The sequence below is a fragment of the Pseudophryne corroboree genome, chromosome 6 (assembly GCF_028390025.1).
Source record: "Pseudophryne corroboree isolate aPseCor3 chromosome 6, aPseCor3.hap2, whole genome shotgun sequence".
NCBI lineage: Eukaryota > Metazoa > Chordata > Amphibia > Anura > Myobatrachidae > Pseudophryne > Pseudophryne corroboree.
The window spans coordinates 319,118,394-319,132,302 of record NC_086449.1 but is presented as its reverse complement, the minus strand read 5'-3'; the positions used below and the strand labels follow the sequence as shown (position 1 = coordinate 319,132,302).

General features: G+C 44.9%; 1 protein-coding gene across 1 annotated transcript in view; it reads left to right on the top strand.

Annotated features, from left to right (window-relative positions):
* Positions 1–13,909, top strand: part of LOC134934547 (dual oxidase 1-like) — a 435,381-nt gene that overhangs the window by 335,767 nt on the left and 85,705 nt on the right. The window contains exons 24-25 of the mRNA XM_063929968.1: positions 11,393–11,623; positions 12,216–12,315. Coding sequence (XP_063786038.1) covers positions 11,393–11,623; positions 12,216–12,315 — 331 coding nt within the window. The remainder of the gene's footprint in view (positions 1–11,392; positions 11,624–12,215; positions 12,316–13,909) is intronic.

The following is a 13,909-nucleotide window of genomic DNA, read 5'->3' as shown; positions in this document are numbered from 1 at the left end:
ATCCCGTCAGGATTTCAGCATCTGCATTCCGATGGCTGTCGGGAATCCAATGTTTGCATTTTGACTGCCGGGATCCTAACAGACAGCCGTAATCTTGACCGCATACTGTTCTATCCGACTCCTCCCATTTTCACAGCCCACACATAACTTTACATATGCTCTTTTATGATATTCACACTACCTGCTGACCCCAGGTCAACATTGATGTTTAATAGCCTCAATAGCTGTGTGGTTGTATAATAAAGCCCACTAAGAACCCCTGCAATCTGGCTGAACCAGTTTTCAATAGGTAGTACCAAATTCTTATTTCTCTATAGGTTGAAAGCTTGCTTGCAGAGCCCTCTTACAGGTTACAAATTATCTGGCCTGTCTGAGGGGCCTAGATCAGCTTTGGAAGCATACTGTACAGTAGCAATGCATATACATTTGATAAATGACAGATACTGTGTATAAAGTGGGCCATGGCCATACCCCCATGATTGATCACACATCCATATTGTCATTGGAGTTCGCAAGATGTCTCAGCAGCTCTTTATAACCACCAATAGAGAAGGAGTTAACTATATTAAGTTTAATATATTCATCTTTTAGATCTCAGTTAATCTGTATCTATAGGCGTACCATACTATCCCTTTAAACCGGGGCAATAATTACACAGATTCTGTGGCTGACTGACTTTAAGTCTGCATTTCACCTGGTATAAATCAGCCACAGAACCTGTGTAATCCATGAGCATCCTGGTTTAAAGGGCTGGTATAGTAAACCTATCTATATTAGAGATGAGCGCCGGAAATTTTTCGGGTTTTGTGTTTTGGTTTTGGGTTCGGTTCCGCGGCCGTGTTTTGGGTTCGACCGCGTTTTGGCAAAACCTCACCGAATTTTTTTTGTCGGATTCGGGTGTGTTTTGGATTCGGGTGGTTTTTTCAAAAAACCCTAAAAAACAGCTTAAATCATAGAATTTGGGGGTAATTTTGATCCCAAAGTATTATTAACCTCAAAAAACATAATTTACACTCATTTTCAGCCTATTCTGAACACATCACACCTCACAATATTATTTTTAGTCCTAAAATTTGCACCGAGGTCGCTGTGTGAGTAAGATAAGCGACCCTAGTGGCCGACACAAACACCGGGCCCATCTAGGAGTGGCACTGCAGTGTCACGCAGGATGTCCCTTCCAAAAAACCCTCCCCAAACAGCACATGACGCAAAGAAAAAAAGAGGCGCAATGAGGTAGCTGTGTGAGTAAGATTAGCGACCCTAGTGGCCAACACAAACACCGGGCCCATCTAGGAGTGGCACTGCAGTGTCACGCAGGATGTCCCTTCCAAAAAACCCTCCCCAAACAGCACATGACGCAAAGAAAAAAAGAGGCGCAATGAGGTAGCTGACTGTGTGAGAAAGATAAGCGACCCTAGTGGCCGACACAAACACCGGGCCCATCTAGGAGTGGCACTGCAGTGTCACGCAGGATGTCCCTTCCAAAAAACCCTCCCCAAACAGCACATGACGCAAAGAAAAAAAGAGGCGCAATGAGGTAGCTGACTGTGTGAGAAAGATAAGCGACCCTAGTGGCCGACACAAACACCGGGCCCATCTAGGAGTGGCACTGCAGTGTCACGCAGGATGTCCCTTCCAAAAAACCCTCCCCAAACAGCACATGACGCAAAGAAAAAAAGAGGCGCAATGAGGTAGCTGACTGTGTGAGAAAGATAAGCGACCCTAGTGGCCGACACAAACACCGGGCCCATCTAGGAGTGGCACTGCAGTGTCACGCAGGATGTCCCTTCCAAAAAACCCTCCCCAAACAGCACATGACGCAAAGAAAAAAAGAGGCGCAATGAGGTAGCTGTGTGAGAAAGATAAGCGACCCTAGTGGCCGACACAAACACCGGTCCCATCTAGGAGTGGCACTGCAGTGTCACGCAGGATGTCCCTTCCAAAAAACCCTCCCCAAACAGCACATGACGCAAAGAAAAAAAGAGGCGCAATGAGGTAGCTGTGTGAGTAAGATTAGCGACCCTAGTGGCCGACACAAACACCGGGCCCATCTAGGAGTGGCACTGCAGTGTCACGCAGGATGGCCCTTCCAAAAAACCCTCCCCAAACAGCACATGACGCAAAGAAAAAAAGAGGCGCAATGAGGTAGCTGACTGTGTGAGTAAGATTAGCGACCCTAGTGGCCGACACAAACACCGGGCCCATCTAGGAGTGGCACTGCAGTGTCACGCAGGATGTCCCTTCCAAAAAACCCTCCCCAAACAGCACATGACGCAAAGAAAAAAAGAGGCGCAATGAGGTAGCTGTGTGAGTAAGATTAGCGACCCTAGTGGCCGACACAAACACCGGGCCCATCTAGGAGTGACACTGCAGTGTCACGCAGGATGTCCCTTCCAAAAAACCCTCCCCAATCAGCACATGATGCAAAGAAAAAGAAAAGAAAAAAGAGGTGCAAGATGGAATTATCCTTGGGCCCTCCCACCCACCCTTATGTTGTATAAACAAAACAGGACATGCACACTTTAACCAACCCATCATTTCAGTGACAGGGTCTGCCACACGACTGTGACTGATATGACGGGTTGGTTTGGACCCCCCCCAAAAAAGAAGCAATTAATCTCTCCTTGCACAAACTGGCTCTACAGAGGCAAGATGTCCACCTCATCTTCACCCTCCGATATATCACCGTGTACATCCCCCTCCTCACAGATTATCAATTCGTCCCCACTGGAATCCACCATCTCAGCTCCCTGTGTACTTTGTGGAGGCAATTGCTGCTGGTCAATGTCTCCGCGGAGGAATTGATTATAATTCATTTTAATGAACATCATCTTCTCCACATTTTCTGGATGTAACCTCGTACGCCGATTGCTGACAAGGTGAGCGGCGGCACTAAACACTCTTTCGGAGTACACACTTGTGGGAGGGCAACTTAGGTAGAATAAAGCCAGTTTGTGCAAGGGCCTCCAAATTGCCTCTTTTTCCTGCCAGTATAAGTACGGACTGTGTGACGTGCCTACTTGGATGCGGTCACTCATATAATCCTCCACCATTCTATCAATGTTGAGAGAATCATATGCAGTGACAGTAGACGACATGTCCGTAATCGTTGTCAGGTCCTTCAGTCCGGACCAGATGTCAGCATCAGCAGTCGCTCCAGACTGCCCTGCATCACCGCCAGCGGGTGGGCTCGGAATTCTGAGCCTTTTCCTCGCACCCCCAGTTGCGGGAGAATGTGAAGGAGGAGATGTTGACAGGTCGCGTTCCGCTTGACTTGACAATTTTGTCACCAGCAGGTCTTTCAACCCCAGCAGACCTGTGTCTGCCGGAAAGAGAGATCCAAGGTAGGCTTTAAATCTAGGATCGAGCACGGTGGCCAAAATGTAGTGCTCTGATTTCAACAGATTGACCACCCGTGAATCCTTGTTAAGCGAATTAAGGGCTGCATCCACAAGTCCCACATGCCTAGCGGAATCGCTCCGTGTTAGCTCCTTCTTCAATGCCTCCAGCTTCTTCTGCAAAAGCCTGATGAGGGGAATGACCTGACTCAGGCTGGCAGTGTCTGAACTGACTTCACGTGTGGCAAGTTCAAAGGGCATCAGAACCTTGCACAACGTTGAAATCATTCTCCACTGCACTTGAGACAGGTGCATTCCATCTCCTATATCGTGCTCAATTGTATAGGCTTGAATGGCCTTTTGCTGCTCCTCCAACCTCTGAAGCATATAGAGGGTTGAATTCCACCTCGTTACCACTTCTTGCTTCAGATGATGGCAGGGCAGGTTCAGTAGTTTTTGGTGGTGCTCCAGTCTTCTGTACGTGGTGCCTGTACGCCGAAAGTGTCCCGCAATTTTTCTGGCCACCGACAGCATCTCTTGCACGCCCCTGTCGTTTTTTAAAAAATTCTGCACCACCAAATTCAAGGTATGTGCAAAACATGGGACGTGCTGGAATTTGCCCATATTTAATGCACACACAATATTGCTGGCGTTGTCCGATGCCACAAATCCACAGGAGAGTCCAATTGGGGTAAGCCATTCCGCGATGATCTTCCTCAGTTGCCGTAAGAGGTTTTCAGCTGTGTGCGTATTCTGGAAAGCGGTGATACAAAGCGTAGCCTGCCTAGGAAAGAGTTGGCGTTTGCGAGATGCTGCTACTGGTGCCGCCGCTGCTGTTCTTGCGGCGGGAGTCCATACATCTACCCAGTGGGCTGTCACAGTCATATAGTCCTGACCCTGCCCTGCTCCACTTGTCCACATGTCCGTGGTTAAGTGGACATTGGGTACAACTGCATTTTTTAGGACACTGGTGAGTCTTTTTCTGACGTCCGTGTACATTCTCGGTATCGCCTGCCTAGAGAAGTGGAACCTAGATGGTATTTGGTAACGGGGGCACACTGCCTCAATAAATTGTCTAGTTCCCTGTGAACTAACGGCGGATACCGGACGCACGTCTAACACCAACATAGTTGTCAAGGACTCAGTTATCCGCTTTGCAGTAGGATGACTGCTGTGATATTTCATCTTCCTCGCAAAGGACTGTTGAACAGTCAATTGCTTACTGGAAGTAGTACAAGTGGGCTTACGACTTCCCCTCTGGGATGACCATCGACTCCCAGCGGCAACAACAGCAGCGCCAGCAGCAGTAGGCGTTACACGCAAGGATGCATCGGAGGAATCCCAGGCAGGAGAGGACTCGTCAGACTTGCCAGTGACATGGCCTGCAGGACTATTGGCATTCCTGGGGAAGGAGGAAATTGACACTGAGGGAGTTGGTGGGGTGGTTTGCGTGAGCTTGGTTACAAGAGGAAGGGATTTACTGGTCAGTGGACTGCTTCCGCTGTCACCCAAAGTTTTTGAACTTGTCACTGACTTATTATGAATGCGCTGCAGGTGACGTATAAGGGAGGATGTTCCGAGGTGGTTAACGTCCTTACCCCTACTTATTACAGCTTGACAAAGGGAACACACGGCTTGACACCTGTTGTCCGCATTTCTGGTGAAATACCTCCACACCGAAGAGCTGATTTTTTTGGTATTTTCACCTGGCATGTCAACGGCCATATTCCTCCCACGGACAACAGGTGTCTCCCCGGGTGCCTGACTTAAACAAACCACCTCACCATCAGAATCCTCCTGGTCAATTTCCTCCCCAGCGCCAGCAACACCCATATCCTCCTCATCCTGGTGTACTTCAACACTGACATCTTCAATCTGACTATCAGGAACTGGACTGCGGGTGCTCCTTCCAGCACTTGCAGGGGGCATGCAAATAGTGGAAGGCGCATGCTCTTCACGTCCAGTGTTGGGAAGGTCAGGCATCGCAACCGACACAATTGGACTCTCCTTGTGGATTTGGGATTTCAAAGAACGCACAGTTCTTTGCGGTGCTTTTGCCAGCTTGAGTCTTTTCAGTTTTCTAGCGAGAGGCTGAGTGCTTCCATCCTCATGTGAAGCTGAACCACTAGCCATGAACATAGGCCAGGGCCTCAGCCGTTCCTTGCCACTCCGTGTGGTAAATGGCATATTGGCAAGTTTACGCTTCTCCTCCGACAATTTTATTTTAGGTTTTGGAGTCCTTTTTTTCTGATATTTGGTGTTTTGGATTTGACATGCTCTGTACTATGACATTGGGCATCGGCCTTGGCAGACGACGTTGCTGGCATTTCATCGTCTCGGCCATGACTAGTGGCAGCAGCTTCAGCACGAGGTGGAAGTGGATCTTGATCTTTCCCTAATTTTGGAACCTCAACTTTTTTGTTCTCCATATTTTATAGGCAGAACTAAAAGGCACCTCAGGTAAACAATGGAGATGGATGGATTGGATACTAGTATACAATTATGGACGGACTGCCACGGTTAGGTGGTATAAAAAAACCACGGTTAGGTGGTATATATTATAATAATAATACAATTATGGATGGACGGACTGCCTGCCGACTGCCGACACAGAGGTAGCCACAGCCGTGAACTACCGCACTGTACACTGGTTGATAAAGAGATAGTAGTATACTCGTAACAACTAGTATGACACTATGACGACGGTATAAAGAATGAAAAAAAAACCACGGTTAGGTGGTATATATTATAATAATAATACAATTATGGATGGACGGACTGCCTGCCGACTGCCGACACAGAGGTAGCCACAGCCGTGAACTACCGCACTGTACACTGGTTGATAAAGAGATAGTAGTATACTCGTAACAACTAGTATGACACTATGACGACGGTATAAAGAATGAAAAAAAAAACCACGGTAAGGTGGTATATATTATAATAATAATACAATTATGGATGGACGGACTGCCTGCCGACTGCCGACACAGAGGTAGCCACAGCCGTGAACTACCGCACTGTACACTGGTTGATAAAGAGATAGTAGTATACTCGTAACAACTAGTATGACACTATGACGACGGTATAAAGAATGAAAAAAAAACCACGGTTAGGTGGTATATATTATAATAATAATACAATTATGGATGGACGGACTGCCTGCCGACTGCCGACACAGAGGTAGCCACAGCCGTGAACTACCGCACTGTACACTGGTTGATAAAGAGATAGTAGTATACTCGTAACAACTAGTATGACACTATGACGACGGTATAAAGAAAGAAAAAAAAATACCACAGTTAGGTGGTATATATTATAATAATAATACAATTATGGATGGACGGACTGCCTGCCGACTGCCGACACAGAGGTAGCCACAGCCGTGAACTACCGCACTGTACACTGGTTGATAAAGAGATAGTAGTATACTCGTAACAACTAGTATGACACTATGACGACGGTATAAAGAATGAAAAAAAAACCACGGTTAGGTGGTATATATTATAATAATAATACAATTATGGATGGACGGACTGCCTGCCGACTGCCGACACAGAGGTAGCCACAGCCGTGAACTACCGCACTGTACACTGGTTGATAAAGAGATAGTAGTATACTCGTAACAACTAGTATGACACTATGACGACGGTATAAAGAATGAAAAAAAAACCACGGTTAGGTGGTATATATTCTAATAATAATACAATTATGGATGGACGGACTGCCTGCCGACTGCCGACACAGAGGTAGCCACAGCCGTGAACTACCGCACTGTACACTGGTTGATAAAGAGATAGTAGTATACTCGTAACAACTAGTATGACACTATGACGGTATAAAGAATGAAAAAAAAACCACGGTTAGGTGGTATATATTATAATAATAATACAATTATGGATGGACGGACTGCCTGCCGACTGCCGACACAGAGGTAGCCACAGCCGTGAACTACCGCACTGTACACTGGTTGATAAAGAGATAGTAGTATACTCGTAACAACTAGTATGACACTATGACGACGGTATAAAGAAAGAAAAAAAAATACCACGGTTAGGTGGTATATATTGTAATACAATTATGGATGGACGGACTGCCTGCCGAGTTCCGACTGCCGACACAGAGGTAGCCACAGCCGTGAACTACCGCACTGTACTGTGTCTGCTGCTAATATAGACTGGTTGATAAAGAGATAGTATACAATACATACAACAATATACTACTATACTGGTGGTCAGGCACTGGTCACCACTAGTCACACTGGCAGTGGCACTCCTGCAGCAAAAGTGTGCACTGTTTAATTTTAAATTAATATAATATTATGTACTCCTGGGGGCTCCTGCTATAACAACCTGCAGTGCTCCCCAGTCTCCCCCACAATTATTATAAGCTTTGCCTTTTATACATTGATGTGCAGCACACTGGGCTGAGCTGAGTGCACACAGACTGAGTCACACTGTGTGACTGGCTGCTGCTGTGTATCGTTTTTTTTCAGGCAGAGAACGGATATAGCAGAGAACGGATATATTATATTAAAATAAATAAAAGTTAACTAACAACAACTGCACTGGTCACTGTGGTAAACTCTGTCTGACTCTGCACAATCTCTCTCTCTCTTCTAATCTAATTTCTAATGGAGAGGACGCCAGCCACGTCCTCTCCCTATCAATCTCAATGCACGTGTGAAAATGGCGGCGACGCGCGGCTCCTTATATAGAATCCGAGTCTCGCGAGAATCCGACAGCGTCATGATGACGTTCGGGCGCGCTCGGGTTAACCGAGCAAGGCGGGAGGATCCGAGTCTGCTCGGACCCGTGAAAAAAACATGAAGTTCGTGCGGGTTCGGTTTCAGAGAAACCGAACCCGCTCATCTCTAATCTATATATGAGGTAACAACTATTAAATATTTTTACTAGTTGAAGAAGATTTAAAAGGAATATCAATCACAGTGTTAACAATGTGATGTATATCTCACATCTGACTGTACTTGACATTTTATATTTTAATCTGTATTTTCTGAGCAGCAATTAATTTGCAAGAGCACAAAAAAAAAACACCAGCCTGTGTGTGTTGTTGCATTCCAATTTTCTATGATGTAAGCTGGGTGTGTCTGTCATGTGGATGACTTACTGGGAACAGCAGACAGGCTGAAGTGAGGGTGGGGAGAGACTCATGAGACATAATTAATCTGCCAGCATCATGTTAATTTGAATGGTATTATTATAAGAGATACAAACTACAAAGTACATGCTTCCGATCAATAATGTAAACCTTCCCTTCCTGTATAAGTAACTTAAACAGAAAAACTATAAAAAGAAGTATCCTCTAGTTTATAGTGTAGGCATACCTCCCAACTTTTCTATTGTTGAAAGAGGAACACACGCGCGGCCCCGAAAAAAGGGTGTGGCCTAAGAAAAGGGGCGTGGCTTAACGGGAGGGCCCACGATCACGAGCCACGCCCCGTTTTCGTCACTGAGGGGGCATACCCAGCGCTCTGTGAGCCGCTGGCATGCCCCCTCTCCCTCTGACTACACTGAATAGACGCTGTGCGCATGCGCACAGCATCTATTCACCGCTGCTCTGCTAAGCAGGGCAGCAAGTGCAGGAGCCTCCCAACTGCCCCCCCCCCCACAGCGGGACACTGCGGCCACGGGTGGGACAGCGGGACAGTCCCCAAAAAACTGGACTGTCCCGCGAAAATCGGGACAGTTGGGAGGTATGGTGTAGGACATATATTTAAGACTAAAGGGTATATTCAATTGATGTCGAATTTCTGAAATTGTCGAAAAACTGGGCTTTTTCGACCAAAAACCCATGTCGAATCAGATTCGACAATTCAATACGGCACTTATCGACAAAAAACCTGTAGTTTCAGTTTCGACTTTTTACTATTCGACAATTTCATGTCTGTAATGTTAAAAATGCGGCATTTCGACAAAAGTATATTCAACTGAAGAATGTCGATTCGACATCAGTGCTTTTCGACAGTCATTTCGTCAATTTCATTGCGCCTACTTTTTCTGGCGTGAGCTGATAAGAAATCTTAAATACTTTTTTTTTTGGTGCTTTTTTGATGTCTAATAGCATATCTAATTACATTTCAAGGGATTATCTACTTGGTTTTTCTATTTATGATCCACAGTATTATATATTCGATTTTTTAAAAGAATATTTTTTTCCTGTACTTGGCTGAGGGAAATGTACCCATGATTCCACAGTTACCCAGGATACACTTCTCCAAAGCCACTTCTCTCTCCTCACTCCCGTTTTTGAGACTTCAGGGAGACGAGCAGCCATTACAGTCAGCTCTCTTGTGGAATCGTTTTTTTTAGGACAAGCCTTGCATTTACCAACATATATATCCTATTTTTTTTATATCCTATATATGTTTCGAAATGGCGGGAAGTCGAATCCAGGCCGCCCACTATTCGACGATTGGTCCGTTTTTCGACAGAGGGCTGTCGAATCCGTTTTTAATTGAGTATGTCGAATTCAGTGTCCCGGGTAGAGGGTTTCGGCTGTCGAATAGTGTCAAATCCAAAAACTGACGAATCCATGCCGTAATTCGACTTCAATTGAATATACCCTTAAGTCCATAAAACTAATCATTAAACTATACCGACTATATATATATCTATATCCATCCATGCACTGCATTAAAGTGACTATGGACCTGATTCAGAGGTGTACATAAATCCACAGTTGAGAGATTATCAGCAGTCTGTGCATGCGACTTAGGCTGGGTACACACCTGACACATATGTCGGTGGACCCGCCAACAGAGCAGCCGATCAAGGTAAGTGTACATGCGTACCCATTGGCCACTCAATATGTTGATGCATTTGCCCAGCCAGCTGTGACATTTGCCCCCGCAGCAAGTATAGCTGACTGCCAGTACACGCATCATAATGTGCCGATATATCTGCAGATATATCGCCCATTGTTTTGCTGCAGGGCTGATGCGGTATGTCTGTGAACGTCATTCACAGACATATTGCTGGTACACACCCACCGACAGACCCACGATATATCGACCAATGTGTACCCAGCATCAGTGGTGGCACATGTGTCATGATGGTTTTGTGAGGGCACCCCAAAGCGGAACAGTAACGGCTGCCCCCCACCTGCCTAATTTTATTATTTTTGTTGATTGTTTATCAGTAAATTAGGGCTTATAACCAATTTCAGAGAATAATAGAAAAAAGCAACTTAATAGAATAATAAACAAAGCAACTATGACATTGGTTTTTGTTTTTATACATATTTACTAAGTGGGACAGCTTACAGGGGCAGTGAGTACATGTCCTACCTATTTACATTCCATTCAAGATGGCATATGGTACAGTACAGTGGAAATACTTTGCAGTTATTGGTACTTTTTCGGCTGACAACACAAGCACGTGCCTCACTTGCCTAATGGGAAATTCACCACTGCCAGAGAGGATTTATTCGCAAAGAGATTAATAGTCAGGGACTGTTTAGGGTGGTTACGGGGAGTGGCGGCATAAATGCAGTCATGTCATGATGGTTGTCGGGGCATGTCTCAGGCTGCAGCTGCTATCCCATACACAAGCTGCAATGGCTCTGGTATCTTACTTCCTGCGGCCATGCTGCACAACTATAGGTCTGTTCAGCAGTTCTGTAATCATCTGATCTATGACCAATGATGTGTCTTTGGGCATCTCAATATAAATTCAGAGGCTGCAGAATTAGCATCAGTGGTGACTTCAGAGGTGATGCTGCAGAGCAGCCCAAAGTTCAGATAGGGGAGTCACGTCAACTGCCACCTATTGTCTTCCCAAACTGACTCACTGACAGTTGGTGTGTCTCCCCTATTTGATCTTTGGACTGCACTGCAGCCCCACCTCCGGAGCCGCCACTGGTTAGCATATTTTCGCCCACAAATTCACAGCTGCAAATGCAGTTGCATACATACCTGAATCAGGTTCTGTGGTCTTTCTTATGAACAAATATGTCAAATTTAAATAGCTGAATTTAAATTTTTCTAAAATAATTGTGTTTTATGACTAAATATAACTTCTCCAACTTGCTTACAGATTATGCTTTTGAGTCTCAGCACATAGGCATTGCTGAAGTAACTCTGCCTGCTATCATTATATCCCGAGGTACAGCAGCAAGCATCTCTTTTATGTTTTCATACATCCTGCTCACTATGTGCCGCAATCTTATCACTTTTCTGAGGGAGACCTTTCTAAATCAATATATCCCTTTTGATGCCGCAGTGGAATTTCATCGACTTATTGCTAAATCTGCTCTTATATTAACAGGTTAGTATTGCAATGTTTGAGATCTGTTTCTATAATTGAATAAGTAAGATTGTATACTGTATGTTTTATTGTTTTATGGCATTAGGCTGATTTTGTCATATCTACACTAAGAGATCTGTTCACAAAACTGTGACATAGGGGGTCTATTCACTTAGCCTTGGAGAGAGGTACAGTGGAGAGAGAGCTAAAGTGCTAGCCAATCAGCTCCCAACTGCCATGTTACAGGCTGTGTTTGAAAAATGACAGGAGCTGATTGGTTGGTAGTTTATCTCTCTCCAAGGTTTAGTAAATAGACCTCATACATATTCTTCCATCTAGACCAGGGGTTCTCAAACTCGGTCCTCAGGACCCCACACAGTGCATGTTTTGCAGGTAACCCAGCAAGTGCACAGGTGTATTAATTACTCACAGACACATTTTAAAAGGTCCACAGGTGGAGCTAATTATTTCACTTGTGATTCTGTGAGGAGACCTGCAAAACATGCACCGTGTGGGGTCCTGAGGACCGAGTTTGAGAACCTGTGATCTAGACAATGCTATATAAATCAGAGAGTGTTGGTATCATTACTATTCATGTTTCTTTGTCTTGCAGTTTTCCACAGTGTGGGTCATGCAGTAAACATTTATATGTTTTCCATCACTCCACTTAGTACCTTATCCTGCATATTTCCTAAAGTTTTCTTCAATGATGGGTAAGCTATTTTATTCAATTCCAACCTATAATGCACCTTTTAACATAGTCAGTAAACTAAAACAAATACACCATGAACAAACAATACAGTACATACTATCTGTCGGAAAATGCAGTACCTATACAGTATTCCAATAGAGCTAAGAGAAATGCCAAAACTTGAATAGCACATATGTTGTTTTAAGTTTTTGAGCAGTTTAATTCTATTCATAAATTATCCATACTTCATTACCTCGCATAGGGGGCCAGGGCAGTGTGATATATCCCTCCAGGGGGTTCTGGAGGATTTGACTGGCCCCCAGTTGAGATTATTGTTTCTTAGTCATATTGCATCATGTGGGACCAGAAAGAACTCCCAAAAGTTGTTATATCATAAAAATATAGAATTTGACGGAAGATAAAAACCACTTTGGATCATCTGGTCTGCCCTAAACACATGTAGACACTAGGGTTAATATTTTTGAAACAATGAAATTACCAGTATATTTTTGGATTGTGAGAGGAAACTAGAATACCTGGAGAAGACCCATGCGAGAATACAGAGCCAGCCCTAAACCAATTTAGTGGCTGGTGCCTCCTAGCAAATAATCCCACCACCAAGCTCAGTGTTTATACGTGGACACCAAAAATATCACATTGGAAAAAAGGGACAGGTTTTAGTGGAAAGACCCTTATACCCCCACCACAGAAAGCATTCTATAGGACACATTCACCCCTCATAGCACTCCACTCCCCTCATTCCACAGCACCCATCACAACTCAACCAGCATAGCACCCTCATCCAGCTCCCCTAACCCAGCACAGCAACCCTCACCCATTAGTACAGATCACAACAGCAGCACCCCTCATCTAGGCACAGCACAGATAACAGCAGCAACACCCACCACCCCTCACCCAGCCAGCACAGCACCCCTCACAGCACAGTCAGCACCCTTCACCCATCACACATAGTACATGCTGAGCTGACACTAAAGAGGTACAATAGGCAGCGATGTCCATCCCTGCAGTTTTCCCGACTCCTTGCTGTGTGTACTGGACTTTACTTGGTGGCTGCAGGCAATGCAGTCTGCTGCAGGCAGTGATGTGTGGTGTGACTTACCGGGTCTAGAAAGACCCATAGGAGGAGATTCTGCAGCTAGCATGGGCAGCGGCTCTCAAACAACCATTTTACTTGTCTGGCCCTTTCTAAAAATATGATACATGTCAAGGGCCATTATTTAAGAAATAAATCTGTATAAAATATGAAATTCATAAATGCGTTTAAAGAATTTATTTAATATTAATTCATGTGTTGAAAGTGTTATTTGCTATCAAGTTTACACACAAAGAAAAATATAATGTTTATGTACTGTAACTGTATACAGCTTATAGTGAAGTTTATTAGAGAAAAGTAGGAGTTAGAAGTGGCAGTGCCTCAATGTGGCTGCATATTAACTGAGTGACAGGGAGTGGGAGATTCTAGTTGCCCCACAGGCACAGCTGAGCAGGGACTGCTCACGCACAGTGCGGAAGGACTGGGTACCTCATGCTGGGTCCCCTAGGGGTATACAAGGGTGCTCCCAGTGGTGGTTGACAGTCTGTGGTACCTGTGCTCT